Source organism: Mustela putorius, unplaced genomic scaffold (assembly GCF_011764305.1).
Source record: "Mustela putorius furo isolate JIRA1106 unplaced genomic scaffold, ASM1176430v1.1 tig00000695_pilon_pilon_pilon, whole genome shotgun sequence".
NCBI classification, from domain to species: domain Eukaryota; kingdom Metazoa; phylum Chordata; class Mammalia; order Carnivora; family Mustelidae; genus Mustela; species Mustela putorius.
In genome coordinates, this window is record NW_025421447.1 from 10,485,714 (window position 1) to 10,508,638 (window position 22,925).

A 22,925-nucleotide genomic window follows, 5' to 3' on the forward strand; every position below is an offset into this window, starting at 1 on the left:
AGTGTGAGGTTGGGGGAGAGACTCCACTGGGAATAGCTGTGTGGTGTCCTTCTTCTAGGACACTAATCCTGTATTGGATCAGGACTCCATCCTTATGACTTCATTTAACCTTAATTACCTCCTCAGAGGCCCTGTCTCCAGTAGTCGCTTTGGGGGTTAAGGCTTTGATGTGAATTTTGGTGGGAGGGGTGAGGGCTCAGGCACAGTTCATTCTGTAGCAGCTGGGAAGTACAGCATGTTAGCTGCCCCAGCAAAGGATGGTGACCTTATCGAGAAGAAGAGGATGGGTGTTGGGTGGCAGCTGACTCAGTTCCCCATTGGACCGTCAGATGCTTGAAGGTGGAACCCTGTGGAGCATTCACTGAAGGCAGCTCAAGATACTCTATGAAATTATCCACAGAGAACTGGGAAAGGGAGAGAGATTTAGAAGTAATTGCTGATAAAACACAGCCCCTGGTCTGAAGAAAGTGATATCCCAGAGAGAAGTAAGAGTGTAGCTAATGGCAGTTTTACATTGCTGCTTGCTGGTCTTTACATTTTCCCGGTCTTCGTCACGAGTGTGTTTTCTGCTGTTCATATATTTTCTCTCTAGGCCTGCTATTTAGTTTAGGACAGAACTTTTGTCTTAGGACAGAAGTCACCATCAGCAGACTGCACATAATCTCCTTGTTGCCCTGGAGCCTCTTGGTGAACTTTTTTAGAAGTGGAATAAACCAGGACTTTGAAGTTACAGGTATAACGCAGGTCACGAAAGTGTTTGTCTTTTGTACTTCTGTGCACTTCTGTAAGGGGGCTGAAGGGAGTTGGTTGCACATTATTGTGTCAGTGGAGAGCTCTGAAACTCATGGCACCTGGAAGCTCTTACGTCACATGGAAATCATTTATTCTCTCCAAACTCTAGAATTTGTATGATTGGATTTCATTTTCTTATTATTCAATACTTTGTTAACATTTTTGAAAATTTGGGGTTTTGGTTACATAGAGGTCTAGTAAAAAATGAAGAAGCCTCCTTTTGATTTGTGTTTGGCATCAGTTGGGAGAGATGTAGGAACCAGACATAGGGAGATGACAAGATTTTCATATGTATTTTTTTAAAGTATTTATTTATTTATTTGAGAGAGAGAGAGTGCACTTGTGTAGCGTGGGGCCAAGTGGGGGGACAGGGAAAGAATCCAAGGCAGACTCCTACCTGAGGTGGAGCCCAAGGCATCATGACCTGAACGTGAGCCAAAGCCAAGTGAACTGAACCAAGATTCATTGTATTCTTGATAAAATTGGAAATTTTAGCTCAGATTTTCAGGCCAGAATATTTCGCTAACTCCTCCCGGCCTCAACATAATTAGACTTACGCATCCCTTCAGTGGCAGCCTCTTATCAAAGGCATGACAGAGGGACAGCCAGAGTGTCTGTATCCTCTCTGCAGGACATCTGGCTTCAAAAGAGAGGACTTGAACCGAGTGTGTTTAGTTTCTTCTTCCATATTCACTGGTCAGCAGTAAGGGCTCAAGTGAGAGACCCAATCCCTCTCTGTGGAAAGATGAAGCATGGGGGGTACAAATGTTCCCTTAAACAATTGGGAGAGGTAAGCTCTAAAATCTTTTATTTTTTTTTAATCATTCATGTGGCATCCCTTTACAAAGGCAGGGAATAGAGTCTTGAAAAGGAACGTGGACATACTAGCTGCAGGGGACGTGGACCCAGCCTGTTTATGTTAATCAGCACATCTGCTACTAAGACGCAGTGTGTCCATGAGTTGATTTTCCAAATTTGGCTCCAGTCCATTAATAAAGTTGATTGTGTATGGTTTTTTTAAGATTTTAACTTTCTGTTGATGTCTGTAGAGTTCACCCAAGTTTATTACTGCCCTGAAAGTTCTACTTACCTTTCTATGAGAGAAAATATTTGAATGGTGACATCAGTTGTATCTGAACAGCTTCCCAGGTGCTAGTCTCCATCCCCAAACGCTGCTGTTGGAAATACTATATTCATCAGAGGTGCCCTTGCAATCAGACTTGTGATCTGTGGGCATTAAAAGAATTAAGTGTATAGCTAACTTTTAAACTAGAATGTATATCATTTGATAGTCTAATTCCAAGTCCAATTATGACAAAGTCCATTCTAACTTGTTTTCATATTAAAGACCTCTAAATCCAAAGGAGAATGTTACCAACTTACTTAAGGACTTTTCTGTATACATGGTTAGATATGGGACTGGGAATTGCTCCTGTGTGAGATTTGAGTGAGTTTGAGACTTGGAAGCTCAGTCATTTGCTTGTTTCTTGAATAGAGCCCAACAGAGGGAATGGGGAGATGTCTGGGTTAGGAATTGCTCATGTGGAGCACTTAATATACATTTTAGAAGGACAAATGTAAGAGTAAATATAAGGTCTTGGGCTGAACTTAGTTACGGATGAGGCAGAGGCATTGGAGGTAACTTATAGGTTAGTAGGGTTGAGCTGAGCAGATTTTCAGGTAAGATATTAATAATGAAATCTGGGAATTTTTGATACTTTCTAGTAGAAGTAGCACTTAAATCCTAATGTGTCAATCCTTGACACATTGGCCCCAAGATAAAAAACTACAGCCAAGGTTTTGGACACTTAGTACAGTTGCCTCAGTGGTTGACTGCTCTAATGTAATGGTAAACAGTCAGATTAGACTGCATCTCTGTCCAGTCCTTCCTTGGAAGCCATTGGGATTGGACTAATTTTTAAAACAATGACTGTGAAATTGGATTCGATTTCACAGGAAAGATCTCCAGCCTGCTGGAAGTGGAGACTCCATGAACATGCTTCATGATGGCATAACCATAGCATGTTTTTTTCTGTGACTTTCACAACTTTTTCTGTTAAATGAGAAGATGGACTCGGGAATAGCCTCGTTCTGCTGTTCACTTTTTGTTTCAGCAGCTTTACTGAGATATTTACTGAGCTTTACTGAGATACAATCTACTCCTTACACTATACAGTTCAGTTACCTTTCCTATGTTCAGAGTTGTGCGTCTGTCACCTTACTCAGTTTTTTGAATATTTGCATTAGCCCAGGGAGAAAACTCGCATCCCTTAGCTGTCAGTCTGTTTGCTTCAAAAAAAAAAAAAAAAAAAAGACCTCATCCAGAAACTATGCAGCACATTACAATAAGCCAAGCTATTTGAAGAGATATTCCGTGATTCTAAAAATTGATCTTGTAGTAATAGTTAATATTACAACTTGTTATTCCGTGGTTTGTATGGTAGTGAAATGCTCCATATCTCAGGAAGGCTAGCAACAGACGCTATCTAATGCAACGTATTCATGTCAGTGACAACCTTTGCCGTATTCTGTAGGCTAGAAACAGGTTGCAGGTCTTGTCCACACTCAGAGAAAGGAGCTTACACAGAGCTGTGAACCCAGGGAAATGCAGCTCACAGGGAGCACCTTAAAGCCCATCTGCCACGCCCAGGAATTAGTGAATAATGTGAAAATGTTACTTCCAGTTTGCACGGTACTTAAACTAACTCTTTTTCAGCTACCCTCAGCAATTGGCTGGTGCTGTCTGTTTCACCAATGATTAAACTGAGTCACAGAGATGGTGTTTACATGCGAGTGATCATAGAACAATAATCATTTGCAAATGAACTCCTTTGTGTTAGGATATTTCTACATCATGAAAAAGATTGCTAAGAAAATTAGTCACTAGGGTCGACTGGTGAAAGTATGTTGTAAACAGAAAATAACTTGTGTGAAAACAGCTGGTATTACGACTTACTGTGACCTGGGAATCCGGCAGTCAGAGTGCCGGCTTACTACCTGGTTATTTGGACAAAGTGTATAGTCTTTGAGTCGTCTTGAATCGTGGTTACTATTAATACTAGTAAAGACAGCAATTCTGGGGAAATGATTTTGAAATTCTGGATATTTTGAGAGCCTTTAAAGTAGCTACAAAAAACAGTTCTGCTAACCTGAGAAGATGTATCTAAATTTTGGAAGACGAAAAATAAATAACCAAGCATGTAAATTTTTCTTGCTTGTGTTCCTGGATCAGATTTTTTTTTAAATTTTTAAATTTTTTATTTTTTATTAAGATATAATGTATTATTAGCCCCAGGGGTACAGGTCTGTGAATGGTCAGGCTTACACACCTCACAGCACTCAGCAATAGTACATACCCTCCCCAGTGTCCATAACCCAGCCACCCTCTCCTTCTTCCGCCCCCCCCCCCAGCAACTCTCAGTTTGTTTTGTGAGATTATGAGTCTCTTATGGTTTGTCTCTCTCCCGATCCCATCTTGTTTCATTTTTTCCTTCCCGACCCCCCAAACCCCCCACTTTACCTCTCAGCTTCTTCATATCAGGGAGATCATATGATAATTGTCTTTCTCTGATTGGCTTATTTTGCTCAGCACAATACCCTCTAGTTTCATCCACATCATTGCAAAAGGCAAGATTTCATTTCTTTTCATGGCTGCATAGTATTCTATTGTATATGTGTGTGTGTGTGTGTGTGTGTGTGTATACCACATCTTTATCCATTCATCTGTTGATAGACACCTAGGTTCTTTCCTAATAGTTAGGCTATTGTGGACGTTGCTGCTATAAAATTTGGGTACGTGTGCCCCTTCGGATGACTACATTTGTATCTTAAGCATAAATACTCAGTTTTCACACTCTAGTTTTGATATAGTTCACTCCTACACATTGGTGTCAGGGAGCAGGGTGGGGGCGGGAGGGGGACGGGAGCACAGAGAGAGGAATGAGATTGTTTTTATGTCTTTCGTTGGATTTGCTTTTTTACAAAGCATGGTTACAAGTTAATGTGTTGATCTCCAGGTTGGAAGTTTGGAGACGGTTTTTTAATTTAACGAAAATCCATAATGAGATTTTTGTCCACTCATCATTTGGTTTTCACCTCATCGCTCTATCTAGGTTGAAGGGTTCAGAGTTGATGGGTACATGACAGTTTTTCTCCTGGAGGCAGCTGGCCGTTCATTTGACTACCCCCTACCTCAGTGTGGTATGGGCAGGAACAGGGCAGTATGTAGGGTCCTATTTCCCAAACTTTGCCAAAATCACTTGGGGATCTTTAAAAATACTGTTTTTTTACTCCTGCCCCCAGATACTCTAATTTAATTGCTGTGAGATGATACCTGGGCATCTGCATTTTAAGAAGCACACCAGGTAATTATAATATGCAGCCAAGTTCAGGAGCGGCTGTCCTTAGAATGGAGGGCCTGGGGTTATTATCATCAGGTAAGGTAGGGTAAGAACTGTTCGGAAATGAGGTTCGTAGCTCTTGGGATTTTGCACTGGGTAATGCAGTTTTGCACAGTTTGGAAAAGATCTTGTATTTGGACATGAAAACTGGTCTACAGAATTACTTTCTTCAATAACTGGAAACTTGGTTTTCTGAATCACATTAAAGCTGTGTTTATTGACTCCCTGAGTTTAGGCCTTTCTTATTGAGTTCAGTGAGTAAAAAACCAAGACGACGTAAACAAAACAACTCCAAAAACCTGGAGGTCAGAGGGTGTTAGCAGCTTGAAAAACGTTTTCCCACGCATTCATCAGTGCTAGCTATAAGAAAACGTCAAAACCTATTTAAAATGTGGAAAAATTGCTTCCCAATATTTTAACAGAGAGAGACTGAGAACACACAGCATTGAATCGTCAGGAAAACTGAAGATCTCCCCTGAGCAGCACTGGGATTTCACTGCGGAGGACTTGAAAGACCTTGGAGAAATTGGACGAGGAGCTTATGGTTCTGTCAACAAAATGGTCCACAAACCAAGTGGGCAAATAATGGCAGTTAAAGTAGGTGATGCCCGTCATTCTTTTTGGCACTTTCCTCCATTAGGTGCGATTTCTGGGTGCAGCACTATCCCTATTGTTCTGTTCATGCTTGTGTGGTAAACACGGGTGTTTGTAAGACTGTTTCTCCAAATCCTCTGAGGGTGTTTTGTACAATGGTTGTCTTGTTGGTGAAACATTTGCTATTGCCCCAGAAACGCGAGTGTATGAAGCGTGCATGTTCACTGCACTTTTGGCGTGATGCATTAACGTGTTTTAAACTTCAGGCCCTTCCACTGCCAAGGTGAGTTCAGGCCGGGCGGCTGCACCCCTGGGAGCAGGGCAGTGCTGCACTGAGCCAGGCGGGGAGCTGGAAGAAGAGGCAGTGCACTGGGTTGGGCAAGGTGCGGGGCTAGGGCTAACAGCAGTCTTACTGAAGGTTTCCTGGAAACCACGCACATGCTGTTGCCACTAACCTCAACCTTACTCGGCCCTGACCGGCTCGGCTCCTGTTTGTTTATTTCGTCTCCATCAGTACTGCCCTGTTCCCCGGTTGGAAAGTTGTATCGACATGCATACCTTGTGATAATGCTGTCTCCTCCTGTCCTTACTGTGAGTGCCATACCATATAATATGCTCGTTTAAAACGAAAGAAAGAAAGTCAAGAATGGCCAGAAATGGAGATCAGCCTGTAGACTGTACCTGGCAGGCTGATGGGGGTACCTGTTATGAACGGATGGTTTCCATCCGATGCCTGTGGGCCCATGTAACTGTAATGTGTTTCATCTGTTTGTTTAGACACTGAACAGATGTTTGCTGTGTGTAAGATGTTACAGGAACATCGACAGTGTTGGAGGTGGGAGTTTAAAAAGAAAAAGGACTAATGAGATACAACCATTCCCTTGTCCAACTTAAAATCCGTAGGGGAACCAGTAACGCCTCAGTTTACTAATTGACAGTCTGAGCTAGTCAGCTTCCTGTCAGCGCCCTATCGGGAGAGTTTGTCACAGTGACCTGACAGGGGAGGAGCCTCAGTTTCGTAACTGACTTTGGGAGTGGATTTGTATCGCATTAATGTGAAATGCTATCTGTGCTGAAGTTTATTGTGAGCAAAATGTTCCTCTCTTTTTGCCTCCGTCATTGTTGAGCATTTCTGTTTGGGAGGGGTCATATGAAACTGAAGGGAAATTAATGATGGGGGGGAAATTTTATGATTCTCCTGATGGGCTCTTAGCCTTGTTTTTTGGTCATAGTTCTTTTGCAATGTGCTGACACCTATAGGCTTTTTTCTTAGCATGACTCAAACAGAGACAAGATTTTACCTAGAATTGGGGGACCTCTATAGAAGCACAGGCTAAGGCCTCTGTTTTTATTATCTGTTGAAATAAAATAGTGTCTTCCTTGCAGTGTGGAATGATTTTCCCATTTTTATTTTATGCCACTGCAGTGTAAGTGGAAAGTCATTTTCTTTAGATTTTCTCGGATGAGGATTGCATTGCTCTTATGTACTCTCTGCAGGTGACATCTGCTGTTCCTTGGCTGGGTCTTAAGGGAGAGCTAGCCTATATAACTGAAGTTCTAAACTTTCTTGCAGATACTAGGGAAAGGACTTGTAAATAATTATGTACTGCTTTTCTCAGTCTGTGTTCTCTGCTTTACCATGTAGATCAATATCGTAATCTGTTTCGTTATCTGGATAGACTTGAGCCGTGGTTAGTAGGTTTTCAAGGTAAAGAAGGAACGGGCTTCATTGTGACTTGAACAAAGTGTTTTTTTTAAAGATTTTATTTATTTATTTGACAGAGAGAGATGACAAGTAGGCAGAGAGGCAGGCAGAGAGAGAAGAGGAAGCAGGCTCCCCGCTGAGCAGAGACCCTGATGCGGGGCTCGATCCTAGGACCCTGAGATCATGACCTGAGCTGAAGGCAGAGGCTTAACCCACTGAGCCACCCAGGCGCCCCAAGAAAAGGTTTTCTTAATTTGATTTGAACTCTGTAATGCTTACTTGAGTTTCGAAGGAATTTAAGGGCAAATATAGGAAATTGCTGACTTCTACTTGTAATCTGACCTTATTTTGAGAACCCTATTAGAATGCCTTTAAAATCCCAGCTCTTAAGAAGTACTTCTGAGGTGGTCGTAGGACCTACAGATTGGTAATGGTCATGTCTGTATCTGCCAGTTGATACTGTCTCTTTTGTCGATCTGCTGGAATTCCTGAGCCAGCGTGTTAGTTTAGCCTGGGGAGGGTGGTGACAGGCCGTAGCCACTGACATGTTGGCAGGGCATAGTGTCGGATTCCATGACATTGTATGATACTTGAAGAGGGTTTCTTCCTTAATACACATTAAGGTTTGATACCAATTTGATGATTGATAGATGATGTCTACTATTTTTATATTTTTAAAGATTTATTTATTTGAAAAAGAGAGACAGCACACGTGACAGGGAGGGACAGAAGCCGAGGGAGAACCAGGGAACCTGATGAGCAGGGAACCTGATGAAGGACTTGATCTCAAGATCCTGGGATCATGACCTGAGCCAAAGGCAGATGCTTAACCTAGACTGAGCCACCCAGGCGCCCCTACAGTTTCTAAAGGTGTGTCTTGTTGGTCTCTGAAAGAGCTTATCCTTTTGTCACACCTGAGAGTTTGTTCCTTTATCAGGTAGGCCCACGGACCAGATTGATAAGTACACACACAGGCAGCTACACACACAGGCAGCGTGTGGTTAGGGAATTGAGTTGACATTTTCCATGTAGATAGTTTGATGACTAAGCACCCATCGTGTTTAGCTTTGAGATAAGGACTATAGAGATTTAAAAGAATGGGAGGTAGTGGTTCACACTCCCATGAGTTTTCCATTGTTGTTGGTAAAAGGAGGACACACTTGAAGCGGTTCTATACCAGTGTTTTAATATGCACTTTAATAGGGCAGGATTACTTGATTAAACATTAAGTTTATCTTAGAAATACATTATCCTTAAGATTTATTTGCAGTATCTAAACAAAAGTGAAATGTGGTATTAGACTGATTTTTCTTCTTCTTCTTCTTCCTCATTTTTAGTTTTGAGGGAGCCCTTCCCCAGTTTTATTTTGTCACATGGAAGAAATGCTTGAAAAGATGATTTGTTAGTTACCAGAAACAGTAACTTAAAAATCGGTTAAGACGTAACTTAAAAATCGGTTAAGATCTAATAATTCAGATTCAGCAAGGTAACACCCAGCATATGTAAGAGTTGTACTTACATGTACTTACTTTCATGACCGTTGGCCTGAGGACAGTTCTTCAAGCTGCCGGTGAGGTTCTCTGCATTAGGCCCTAAGACAGGGAAAATTTTGAACCCTCAGTTTCAATTACACATGCCTGGGGAAAGAAGTCTTAAGTCTTTTGCGAGTGGGAGTGTTATGACTGACTTACCGAACTTTTTGAATGACTGAGTCATGGGGCCACAGAGGACAAAGCCATTCCTGCCCTAGGATCTTCTGAAAGCTTGGTAAGGATAGCCTTCCACTCTGATTGGGAGCGTCAGGCTTCGCTCAGCATCCTCTGCAAATTACGTTTATTTAAGGGTCCATTTTGCATGACAGTGGAATAACCAGGGATTGATGGTTACGTTTCTGGGCTAGGGTCAGAGAAATTGGGAGCTGGGAGAAACACCCCTCAGAGTCTGGTCCACAGATGATCAGAATCGGCATGACAGAGCAAATCCGGGATGCAGGAGTAAAGCGTTAGGAAGAGTGGCTTCTGGCCGCAGCTCAGGCCAGTGTCCTGGAATGGAGCAGTATGACAGAGGCAGGCTGTGGACAGAGGGAGCGATAAGCCTTCAGGACCTGACTGCATGTCCTTCACCTGACCTTGCCTGTGGCATAAACCATGCACCCATACTAGACTTCCAGCTTCCCTGCTGTGTCCTAATAAACCGTGTCCAGGTTGACTCTTGAAGGTCTGCTTGTGTCTGTCTGTGGGCTTGTTGGCAGGGAGAGTAGAAAAGAATGAAGATGAGAGGGACTCTGAGGGGATGCAGTTGATGCCCCTAAAGATGGAAGACTGGGATTGGTACTTAGAGTGGGGATCCCGGAGCCAAGGCCTGTGGAATGGATGGCGGGCAGGTCGGTGGGGATGCGAAGGTGTCGTGTTGAGCTTTTCACTGTTGATATTTACGGATGAGCTTTCAGTCTTCTGCTTGAGAAGTTATCTCTGTTAAATCGGAGAGACAGCTTGGCTGTCTGAGGTTAGGTGCTTAGGTCAGCCTGAGTTATCGACCTCAAGGGTTTCAAGTGTTTTCCCTTTCTTGCTCTTGGGCCTAATTGGTCTTATTCCTTCAACCCTCAGGGTGTTTTCTCTATTCTTCCAGCTCTCCTGTTGCATTGATTTGAGTGCCCCGGATCGATCCTAGGCTGGTAACCTGATCTTGATTCCTGCATTCCTGCCTCTCCCGTGGTATTTGGATCTTGCCTTCTGCATCCTTTGGGAGTCGAGACCTAGGTCAACCCTCCTGCCTGGTGGGACCCCAGAGCCCCCTCTTCCTGCCCCCATCAGCAGCCCCCTGCTCCGTCCTTGTCGGAGCAGTGTGGGGGCTTCCGTCTGCTCATTGGGGAGTGGGGAGGCCTCCCTGATCCGGGCAGAGCTGCACGTGCGGGAGCGCGGGGTTCAGCAGAGGACAGCTTGCTCATTTGCCCTGTTGCTACAGACACCTTGCCCTTTCTACCAGAAGTTCCGTTACTCACTAATTCTGGTGGGAGCTGTGAACCTCATTGGACGAAGTTCATTTTAGTCTTTAAACATTGTTCTTGCCCACTGCTCTGAAAGCACTAGAATGAGAGTTGGCAGGAGTGGCCTTAAATGGGAGAAGCTCCTTTCTGAGAGTATGGAGTGCTTAGGCAATGTCGTTGAGTTTTAGACGGTGCAGTGCTAGTGCTGGTATTCCAGATCGCTTGTGGGTGCAGAGGTCATGGCTGTGTGGTTTTAAGTTGAAGCTTGATTCCAGTGCCTTCTGCTCTTACTTGACTGGCTGGATCATGTGGCTTCATTAAGAAATCCATGCTGGGTGGAGCCATGCTCTTGGGCTCTTCTTAAGGTTGCTTGAATGTTGCAGTGTTGCAGATGAAGTGTGAAGTGGAGGCCTTCCCAGAGAGGGCAGATCCAAAGGACACAGTGGTGCTGTCCTCCTATCAGCCTTGGTTTTGAACTCAGGTGCCTCGTGTAGTCAGGTTTGAAACTCTTTTTTTTTTTTTTTTAAAGATTTTATTTATTTATTTGACAGAGATCACAAGTAGGCAGAGAGGCAGGCAGAGAGAGAGAGAGAGACCCAGGACCCTGAGATCAGGACCTGAGCTGAAGGCAGCGGCTCAACCCATTGAGCCACCCAGGCGCCCAGGTTTGGAACTCTTTGTATGCACAAGTTTCTTTTGCTCCTCGGAATTTTTACACCATGGCTTCTTTCGGTTAACAGAATTGTGGAGAGACCCTAATAAATAATAGAGACAAAATAGTACTTTTTTGGCCGGGATAGGAGATGGGAACCCCCTCTTGCTCATACTGGAAGCTCTTGGGACATGAACTCAGAGGAAAGCTCTGGGATCTCTGGCTCAGCCTATGTAGTGAGTAATTTGGAGAAAAACCTTATCACATTTCACTGTGAAGGAGGATCATCTGACCCCTTTCCGATATGCCTTCTGCACATCTTCTGTCCTTTTTGTTATTGTGGTCTTATGGCCATGCCTTGGAAATTGGTTAAACATCAGATTTCCTCTCTCATATCTCACTTTAGTGTCATGGGTACCAAAGTAATGATCTGTCGTATATGATTTTTAGGCCTTGCAAAATCTTAGTGCTGAGAATGTACCCTTTGTAGGTAGATGCTATAATTAGTAAAGAGGAAGAAGATGATACCGTCTTTTTTTTTTTTTTTTAAGATTTTATTTATTTATTTGACAGAGAGAGATCACAAGTAGGCAAAGAGGCAGGCAGAGAGTTGTTGGGGGAAGCAGGCTCCCCGCCGAGCAGAGAGCCCGACTCAGGGCTCGATCCAAGGACTCTGAGATCATGACCTGAGCCGAAGGCAGAGGCTTAACCCACTGAGCCACCCAGGCACCCCGATGATACCATCTTTAATCAAGACACATGTAACTTGTCCCATTAGCTTTGCCTCAGGCGGTTCTGCCCGTGATATGATAAATACCCCATATATTTTGGGAACTGATCTCCCCATTTCTTGGGGGATGGGTAACAGAGCCTGTGTAGAACTAGGCATTAATTAGGTCTCAGTATCCGCAGTGAGGAGAATAGGGGGTATTATTGTTAATTAATTAATTTGATTAAGATACAATTGAGAGTTCATTAAATTGATTCTAAAGACCTGGGGTGATTTTGCAATTAAACATTAGTATTCTTTCTTCCTACTTTAGTAGAAACACGTTTTCATAATTTAAAACAATTGCTTTAGCAGACACTTACATTGGTTAGTCTTAGAGAGGAAAGCCAATTTTGCATCTACAGTCAGCATTCCTAATACTTGGCTTTTTAAACTGTTTTAGCTAATGCTGTTCTCTGTTTTGATCTCGTTAGTGAGGGCATTTGAGGCAGAGAGAGTGGGCATTTCTGAACGCGATCTCATTAGAAGACTCTAGCGGCTGAGCCATGAACCTCTGTAGCAGGGGCTATGGCGTCTCTGTTTTGAACTTAGGAGCACAAGAATGCCCGAGGTTTTCTGCAGCCCCAGGAAGGGGGTCACAGCACACGGATATGCTGCAGTGGCTTCTGGGGTTTTCCACCTTTGCATTAGAACTGACTTCTGGACATTTCTGCCAGGAAAGCAACGTTTCCGTAAGGATCCACTGGGGCACTTGGGGATCTGATGCGAGATCCTTGCTCTCCTGTCCCCCATATCACTGATTTAGGTTGGCCTGAAGTCACCTACTCACTGGCAGTGGGCTTCCCTTCATATTTTATTCACAGACACCAACCTTAGGAGTGTTCTTTAGCAAGGGATGCTTAAGGAACAGAGTGCTTTCCTGGCTTGGCAGGGTTGGGTTTGTAGATAACAGGAACAGGACACATTTTCAAAATGTCATTGTCACAACTGTTTCAATTAAGATAATCCTTGTTCTTTTCATCTTTTGACTTGGTTTTTTAAGAGATTTATTTGTTTTAGAGGAGGGAGGGACAGAGAGAGAGGGAAAGAGAGACTCTCAGACTGCCCACTGAGCTTGGAGCCTGATGCGGGGCTTGATCCCATGACCCTGAGACTGTGACCTGAGGTGAAATCAAGAGTTGGACACTAAACCAATGAGCCACCCGGGTGCCCCCTCATCATTTGATCTTAAATGAAATGGTTGCTATGGAGAGGCTTTCCACCTAAGACCCCATGCGATCTGTTTGCCCATGAACCCGTTCTAGGATTTCTGCATGGGTGATATTTATCAACGTCCACTTGGTAGAACCCAGGGAGCTTTAGGTTTTATTCTTGTCCTGGGAATGGTGGTTCTAGCTGTCATACCACTCTGGCAAGACGTTTGGCAATTACTTGAAGCACAGAATCCTGATGTTTCGGTAACCTTTGATGACGATGGATGCTTACACTTAGGGATGAGCCCCAGTTGTGGACGTGAGTTTTAGCTACATGCCAGTGATTGCAGACCCCACACCGCTCTGCTGAAGAGGATATACCTTCCGTGCTCCAGTTTGGGTGGGTGGCAAGTTGAAAAGGACACCTTGCCATGCTGAGGGTCAAAATCCTAATAGCTGGCATCATTTTATCGGATGTCAAATTGTCTTAATCAATGCCTAGATAGTCTTTAAAGCCACGCATTGATTTCTGGTAAGGTGATCGAACCCATCACCTTGCTGGACCTCGTATCCAAGTCTGAATTCTCATCGGCGAACCCACTTCTCTTTTCACTTTGGGTACTTGGACCTTGTTCGTAAGGTACCCTGAGTAGCTGAAGCTGACCATGCATGGCGAGCCTGTGGAGTCACCGACTGCGCTCTCACGACCTTGCTATGCTGCACTCTGGACCCTCCTCTGAGCCCCACACAAACCTGACATGAACTGGTGAGAATTTAGAGACCTCGTCTGCTGGGACTAGCAGGCATGCCCTTTCACTTTAATTCCTTCTGTTCCCCCACATCTCATCCCCCGACATACTTTCTCCATTTCAAAACAAAAACAAAACAAGAATATCAGTTCAAATTAGTAGATATTTTTTCAAGTTTCTTTGACTATGTTGCTGTTTTCAAGTCTGCCTCTCTCAAGTTTGTTCCTGGACACCTCGGTTCTTCCTTAGTTCTTCCTCTGACTTCCTGTCTGTTTGCAGATGACTTGCATCTTTCTTGCCTGGAATGATCCGATCCTGGGATCTGACATCTGTCACACACATTGTGGCGCTGCTGTTTTTAACCAAGAGCTTCTATGACTTGTCATCAGTCTCGCCTTATTCTGAGTCTTTCGAGCATATGAGGAGCTCTTTCCCCCTTCTCTGAGCAGGAATGAGATCACATAACCCAGAGGGCCTTCCCCACACCCACATTGTCCAAGAGATAGAGCTGGCCATCTGTCTGACCTTTTCTTAGAGCTTGAGTTGGTAGGAAGAAGAGCTCTGGGTTACCGGGGAGGGTCAGAAGTTCTCACGCCAGGGCCCGGGCAGAGACAGACTGGGTCATTTCAAGGCAAGCCCTAGTGCTTTGGTATATCCCTGGCCTCTCTAGCAACTAAGAAATCTTTGGGAACTCTGACACGGAGATGTGAGGGTGAACTTGGAGTCAGCAGGAGTGGTAAGACTAGCAGCTGGGTATTGAGTTAGCACCTAAGCAAAATGCTCCTTGCTTCTGAGGACCTGCCTCCCTGGGCCTATCTTCTTTTGCTTCCTCTACAGCTTGTCCCTTAGCCATTGTGTTGTGAGCCTTTCTTCCTTTTCTCTTTGCCACAGTTGGGCCGTCCTGGCCTTATCCCATAATAGCAATTGGGTCATCGTGACATTCTTTCCTTTTATCGGTTCTCTCTGTTTCTTCTGACTCCTGAAAATCCATTTAGGAAAGGAAGAGAAACAAACAGTAAATGGTTTCTTTGATAGTGTCTGCTGCTCTTCCCATCCTAGTCCTTCAGTGAATGTAGTTTTAATAGTTCCCATAATCCCTTTCCATTAGAACAGTGGGTCTTAATCTACTGGAAAGTTCTTCCTACTTATGTTAGCTTTATCCCCAGCCATTCATTCCTGATGGGCAGGTTGGCAGGGTTTAGAGATAATGTGCAAGCCTCATCTAAGTGTGAAGGTCCCAGTATATTCAGCGGCTACCGAGAACTACGCCACATTTAAATATGGCTCATTATCAGTGAAGGGGTATTTATGCTTTCAATTTAAATTGTTAAACATTGAGGCATTCCAAATGAAGGCCAAGTATAAGCTGCCAGCATTTAAATTTACCAATGACTTCCAGATGCCACATTGTGCAGAGAGAAGGAAAGCAACCTTTTAGCCACTTCTTGGTAAATCCGTTTGCGTGATTTGGACCATTCTCAGAGTGGATGTTGTTGTGTTTTGTGCACAAGGTAGGACAGGGCAAGAGGACAATTTCTAACTTAAATTTTTTAGGTTACCCATGGAACCTGTTAACTTCCTGTCACTACAGCTTAATCAGTATGGAATTCGAGCATCGGAGTTTATGGCTCCAGCCAATGGCATGAGTTGGGTTGGCTATTCTAGAGAAGGGAAGCTCTGTGGACTTCTACATTTTTTAAATTTTCAAGACTTTTTAATTTCTTTCTCTTTCTTTCTTTCTTTCTTTTTGAAAGAGAGATAGCAAATGGGAGGTGGGAGTGGCAGAGGGTAAGGGAGAAGGAATCTTAGGCAGGTTCCACACCCAGTGTGAAGCCCGACACAGGGCTCTATCTCATGACTCCGAGATCATGACTGGAGCTGAAACCAGGAGTCGGATGCTCAACACATGGAACTACCCAGCCCCTCTTGGGCTTTTAATTTCAATTTTTACACATGGATAAGAGCCATGTGTAACTCTAACAGTCGTGAAAACAGAGAATTGAGTATTCAGTTTATCCTTTTTCTGTGTCTCTGGAGGACTTCATTGGAATCATTGTGATGTTGCTGATCTGTAGCTACATGCTGTTTTTGCTGGTGTTTTCCTGCTGCTTATTTGGAATATGAAACAACCTTGAACACAAATTTGGACAACAATTTTAAAAACAACTTTTTTTTTTTTAGCTTCAAGTATATTGATTTCTTCACTATGGAAAACAGCTTCTAATATAGGGTGGTAATTCTTGTTTTGATTTTAGGTATTTTCTCTATATTTTGTTCCAAATAAAGTAAATCTTGTGCTAATTTGAAAATACTTTATTACTGGAAAAGCAATGTGGATTGATTTTCAAAAAGTATAATTTGTCCTGAGAGCATGTAAGTTGGAGTTAGATTAATGAAGGAGTGACAAGTAAAAGAGCTCAGTAGTTCCACGGTGAAAAAATTAGTGAATTTAATGGGTTCTGATATTTGGTTAAAAATGAAACTTTTAAAAAAACTGATGGTTCTTGAGATGATTTTCTTAAATATTTTGTGGTCTTACGTGTGCTTTCCAACCCCATTCCTTATGAGGAAAAAAAAATGGTTTTCCAAACTCAATTAGTCTTATTTAACTTTTAAATTTATGATATAAATAAAAGGTTCCTGTGATTCAAGACATTTACCAATACATTGCTTTCTGAACATTCTAATTGTGAGAGATTTTTTAGATATAATTCGTGTCACCTTTGTGCTTCCATTTTCCATTCTCATCCCTCTTAAGGAAAGTTCTTTTTCCCTCTTTAATTTGAAGATCTAATTGGCTTTATGATACGAGTCTGAGTCAGGTAGCATCTCATCTGGCAAGGAGAGGGGAGTTCCAAGGACAGTGTCAGAAAGGGAAGGGAAGTGTGTCTTGTTCATGTGTTCCAACTTGGGGGATTATTCTTAATATTAGAGAGTCCTGGCTCTCCTTATTTCCAGTGGTAGAAATCTTACCCACGTGCGTCGTTTTGTTCCATTAGAGAAGCGTTTCTAGTCGTGAGTCTTACTATTAAGAATTCTCTCATTTGAGTCATTGATGATTATGTATTCTCCAACTTGAACATTTATTGACTTAATTGAGTTAAAATAACAAATTTGAAGCAACCACTATTGTAGCTGTGTGCTTGTGGCTAATCCCCTTTTTGAGTCCTTTAAGGCCTTTTGAGTCAGTTTGTTTCATTAAGTACTCACATAGAATACATGTTGCAGTATAACCCTAAAACTTCTGTATAATGGAGAGTTAGCTCTGCTTTCTCATCCCCAAATGATTCTGACTCCGTACCACCAGCACTTCTTCTACCCACTGCCTGTCCCTTGGACCAGATGTTCAGAGAGCACGAAGAGATGATGATCTCTTGACCGGTATCCAAGAGTGGAATCCGTTTCCTGGTAGACCATCCAGCAGCCCCGTGCTCTGTTTTGTACTACTAGTGGCATTAAAGAATAGTTTACAGCTGAACAGATTTTACTGCTGTGTTGACGAGCTCAAAGGTTTGAGCTGTGCCAGGAACCCTGTACATTCCTGTTCATGCTAATCTGGCCCAGGACTGAGAAGTAGATGCCAGTCCGATGCTGGGACTTCAGTCGGGCCTCCAGTCCATGTAGTAGCACGCGCCCTTTCTGGAGCTCCTGCAGTACATAGAAATTGTCCTTAAGAGTCAGTTACCGATGGTAACAATTGAGGTTTTGGCTGTAATATGCTTTCCAGTAGTTGAAATATGAGCATTTGTACAAGCGGAAGTTTAGAAAACCATATAACCAGTTTGGGGAAACAAATTAGGAAAGAGGATATCTTTTATACTAGTGCCCTGTGGCATGTGAGTGTTAGTATATTTATACATACCCCTCTATCTGTACAAGTGAAAATAGAAAAAAAAAAAGTTTTAAACCTTTTAATAGTGAGAATTCTTTGGTTGGTGGAAATCTTCCTCAGAGGATCATTGCCTTTTTCTTCCCCATTTCTCTGTAGTTACCAGCTCTCTGTCTTTTAAATGTAGGTATATGAGATTGTTAAGTTTTTATTAAAAAATTGCCTTCCCAAACTAGTATTTTCACAGCTATCCTTTCAGTGTTATTGTTTTAAAAACAGGAATACATGTAATTAAGATGTTTACCAAAATTATTGATGTCATGGTTTTGAACTAATAACAAATTACATCTCTGGGCTATTTTGACTTACAAAAAATATACTTTTTGAGCAGACGTTATCCTGATGTTGATTTAAAAGAAAGATAACTAATCTCCTAGCTCTGAAAATATAGAAATGAGACAAAGAAGGCAATTTTTCTTAATTTTAAAAGTATTAGTCTTACTTTGTCATTATTTTTTGTTCTTATTTATTTATTTATTATTTCTTGTTTGTCTGGGTAGTGATATTCAGTGTTAAAGTCTTAAATCAGTGTATACAAGAGGATGCTAGTTAGTAAATTTTATTTGATATGAAGTACTATAGCTAGCACTCTATAAATTTTAAATAGCAAAATTAAATGTGTTTGTGTTTGGAATATATGGAATTCCTCATTTAGTGGGGAGAGAGGAAGATGAAAGAACCTGCTTCTGTTCCTTCTGCAACTGCTTATTGTCATGTTACATGGAATACATCTTTTGTATTTCTCTGTGCCTCTGGCTTCTCTTCTGTAAAATGGGCTCAAGAATTTAATTGACTGCCTTCATCCCTTTCAAGAACATTGAGGACAGATACCTTGAAGTCTTTGGAAGACAAAATGCCACCTTATGTATTTTTTGATATACTAACTTGCCTTGTAAGTATGTACTATATGTCGTACACAGTGGTGCGGTGTGACATTGTGAACTTTTTTTATGAGAAAAAAGTTGTCTGCATGCCTTCATGTGAAACTATAACTTCATTATTCATGTTTTACGTTTTCTGAACTTGATTCTTCCTGTCTCTCTCTCGTGCAGCGGGAACTGTCCCTCTGAACGTCTCCGTGTACCCTGCTGTTCCCGGGTGGGCAGTGGGCGGTGGGGGCACTGGTTTTGGAGGCAGTCTTTTAGAAGTGTGCTGAGAAGTTGTGCAGGTGGGTTAGGGATATGGCCCAGGTCTACCGTGTACAGAGAAGAGGGCCTCATCGGGGTAGGAACAGACAGACAGACAGCCTTCTGTCTCCTCATTTGTAGGTTTTCTTTCATATGTTCCTACTGCGCTCCTTTCTGACCCAGTGGGTAGGGAGTCAGGTAGGACACTTTGTTCTTAACCTGTAGACAGTGTGGTGGAGGGGAGAATCCCAGCGTAGGATCTGGGAGGCTGGGAATGTCGTCTGTGTGCTGCACCTACACTGACCCTATGGTGACCTGTTCTGGATCGTTTTGCATCTCTAACGAATGAGGATGCTAGGGGGTAAGGCTGCCAGGGAGTGAGAAGGCCCTTTCTTGCTTTGAATACCTAGACGCCATACAATCAAGGTATCTGTGAAGCTCATTATGCAAATGAAAACTGTTTAAGTACAGCTCCTAATGCTTTTCTTTGTATTTGCATGTGAGGGTTAGTTTTCACTGCCTACAAACTTTGTTACATAACTTCCTACGTCATCCCTGGATGCTTGTGGTTAAAAAGCCCTGTGTCCTTTAAAGAATTCCCAAGTGCTATTTTGTTTAAAAAAAAAAAAAAAAAAATCCCAAGTGCTATTTTGTTTTTCTGTTATAAAAATTGTTCTTGTAAAGTCTAAGGAAGATGATAATTTTTATGTCTGGTTAGTATTCATGATGTTTGCTTAGAACTTTTCAGTCTTGTGGTGGTAGTGGTTTTTCTCAGGTTTCTAAAGTTGTTTTATGTTTTTGTGACATCTTTTGTCATTCTTTTCCAGAGAATTCGGTCAACAGTGGATGAAAAAGAACAAAAACAACTTCTTATGGATTTGGATGTAGTAATGCGGAGTAGTGATTGCCCGTACATTGTTCAGTTTTATGGTGCACTCTTCAGAGAGGTAGGAATAAATAATTTGGGGGGTTTAGCTGATGAATAAATATCTAATTGGAATAAATAAGAGGATGGGAGGCTTAGATTCTGATCTCCAGTTAATTGCCATACATCAGCAATAAGCTGATTCCTCAGTAATTTAGCATATAATTCATGAAAATATACATGTTCATTTCTAGCATTCATTGTTCCTTAGTTAAGGGGTGGATCTCGTACTTTTTAAATACATATTTATGGCTGTTCCTTTCTTATAGTTTCTGTTCTTTTTTTTTTTTTTAATAAACTAATTTTTTATTTTGACAGAGAGATCACAAGTAGGCAGAGAGGCAGGCAGAGAGAGAGGGGGAAGCAGGCTCCCCGCCAAGCAGAGAGCCCGATGTGGGGCTCCATCTCAGGACCCTGAGATCATGACCATAGCCAAAGGCAGAGGCTTAACCCACTGAGCAACCCAGGCGCCCCATAGTTTCTGTTCTTTAAGAACCTGACAAATGAGCTGACTTCTGGATGTTAACCCTTTGCCATAGGTTGGCCTTGCTCTCTCAGCTCTGAACTCCCTCAGTGTTGCCCCCACCACCCTTTTAAAAACTTATTTATTTCTGCCATCAGCTGTATCTGCATTTAATGTAAGCATTTACTCTCCCTCAGTACAGCCCATGAGGAAATTCACAAGTATAGTAGACATTCTCTTAGCCAATCTTCTTATCCAGATTTTGCTGTAGAAACTGTGTGGTCGGGGCACCTGGGTGGTTCAGTTGGTTAAATGTTTGCCTTTGGCTCAGGTCGTGAGCTCAGGGTCCTGGGATCAAGCCCCACTTGGGGCTCCCTGCTCAGCCGGGAGTCTGCTTCTCCCTCTCCTCCCTGCTCCTGCCCCCTCTCTTGCTATCTCTCTCAAATAAGTAAGTAAATAATATTAAAAAGAAAGAAAGAAAGAAAGAAAGAAACTGCGTGGTCTTGGGGTCATGTGTCTTCTTTTTGGCCTCTGGTTATTCTGTGTCCTGACATAGCTTGTCCCTTCTGCCTCCAGCTGTCAAACCCACGTCCTCTCTTCCAGTCATCCCACTGCCTGAAGCAGGGAAGGGAGTTAGGGCAGCGGGCGGAGCTGGTGCTGGGCCTGAATCAGACACTTTATGGTGTCAGGACAGTCCTGGTACACTTGGGATAGTTAGGTCAGAAGGATTTCAGCTAAATGAACCCTGAAGCACTTTTAATGCTCTTTATAAAATACCATTCTCATTGTGAAAATGGTAGGATTGTGCTGGTGGGGTCCTCGCGAGCTGGTGAGAGCCCTTCTCCCTTCTTTTTGGGACTGGATCACCAGGTGTGTATGTATGTAGCTTTGGGGGTTTTGTTGTAGTTACTGACTTAAAAAATACTGTGTTGTAAGATAGGACTGGCTGTCACACTGACTAGAAATCTATGAAGTATTGTCATTGGAGACGACGTTTGAGATTAGTCAACGAATTTACTGCTCAGTCCCTATGTTTTCATTAATTTGTTTTTCTGTATTCTTAATGGGTGACTCTAGTAGGTAGAGGCATCCATTGCTTTGCTGAGTCACTAATTAATTAATGTTAATTCTAGACTCCTATAGTTTCTTCCTACTCTGTCCTTGTACTTTTATGACTCGAATATCTGTGTCTGTGATCAGGTACACCTGATTTGTGAACCTCAACACTGCAGTACCTGTAGTGAGCTGGGACAGTAGACAGTCATGTATTGAGGGAACCCTGGACCTCATAGTCCCTAATTCCGTGCTGTTTGTAACATCACACATCTGGAACTTTCTTCGTGTTGCACAGAGATCTTGCCATCTCCTCCTCCCTTCTTCCCCCAAACCATGAGTTTAGTCTTTATAATCACTCAGTCCTCTGGCTGTTTCACTCTTCGGATCTTATGCAGAGCTGTAGTGGCTTCGGGCCTGGACTAGACTTTCCGCTCTTCTAGAGTTTCAGCCAGCTTTTCCAGCGTTGTAGTCCCTGCCTCTCGCGGGGGTTTCCCTCCATAGAGTGTGGATGCGCAGCCTGTTTCTCAGGGGCATTGTTTCATCATCCCTTTAAGCAACATTTAGACGTATGGCCCTAGCCCACACAGTGTAGAAGTCTGATTTCATGAAAAGAAGGCAGAGTAAGTGATCTGCAGGATGCAAAGTGTTGGAAACAACGCAGCAAGCTTGGAGTCGCATCTCCTCATCGTTCCTTATGAGAAGCTGGGCAAAGCGCAGTGTAACTGACTCAGGGAGGTCGAAGCGAGTTGAGATAGGCCACCGTCAGCAAAAACATCTGTTGGGTGTTCCGTAGTCGTCTTACAAGTTCTGTTTGTAACAGCCTCAGGACATTCGGGGGCCTCATCCCCCTTCTCCAGAGAGGAGGCAGAGGTTCGATGGGAATCACACAGCCAGTAAGTGGCGGAGATGGGACTTCAGGGACAAAAGTCTCACCGTTCTTTCTGTTACAGAACAAGTGGTCTGGGGATGAGAAACTTTCAGCTTCATTAAAAAAAAAAAAATCTACTTTTTAACATTGCTACAGTTCTTGAGTGTGATCAGATGAAGGCTGTGGAACTATACAGTTAAGTTGTATAAAGTCACAAAATGCTCAGATAGGCTGAACATGAACCCCCCACACCCGTGCCCCAAGAGTAATATGTCCTTTCTGAATTTAAAAAAAAAAAAAATGAGTTTAGAAGCTAAAAGTGTACCTTTAAAGAAGAATGCACAGGCAGAGTGTGTTTCCTGTGGTTACAAAGGTTAAAAATACTAAACAAATTTAATAAGGGTCTAGAGAAACATTTTTCTTTTGAGGTTGATCACTTCAAAAGATCTTTTTGGTGACCTGACCTTCAGTTCTAATAATAAACCTACGATTCTGGGTTTATGAAAGGAAAGAGCAGAAGTGAGCGTATGCAGTCTGGAATTCTTAACCACCGCTGTGAGGAGGACAAATGGCCTTTAATGCCTGTCACTGTGAGGAACCTTCCAGAACATTTCACTTTGTAATTTGTATGCCCATAAGACATCAGTTTGTGGTTTGGTTCAGTCAGCTGTCACTCAAGGACTTGTGGGATGTTTGTTTTCTTCTTCTGGCTGCTCCTCTCGGGATTAGTCTTTCCATTGGGTGATAATCGAGCCAATGCAGGTTTCATAGCTTTCCTCAGAGCAGTGATTGAATC

General features: G+C 42.8%; 1 protein-coding gene across 2 annotated transcripts in view; it reads left to right on the forward strand.

Annotated features, from left to right (window-relative positions):
• The window catches only part of MAP2K4 (mitogen-activated protein kinase kinase 4), a 130,413-nt gene that overhangs the window by 60,611 nt on the left and 46,877 nt on the right, over positions 1–22,925 (forward strand). For both annotated transcript variants that reach the window (XM_045083403.1, XM_045083404.1), the window contains 2 exons: positions 5,615–5,789; positions 19,645–19,764. In XM_045083403.1, coding sequence (XP_044939338.1) covers positions 5,615–5,789; positions 19,645–19,764 — 295 coding nt within the window. The remainder of the gene's footprint in view (positions 1–5,614; positions 5,790–19,644; positions 19,765–22,925) is intronic.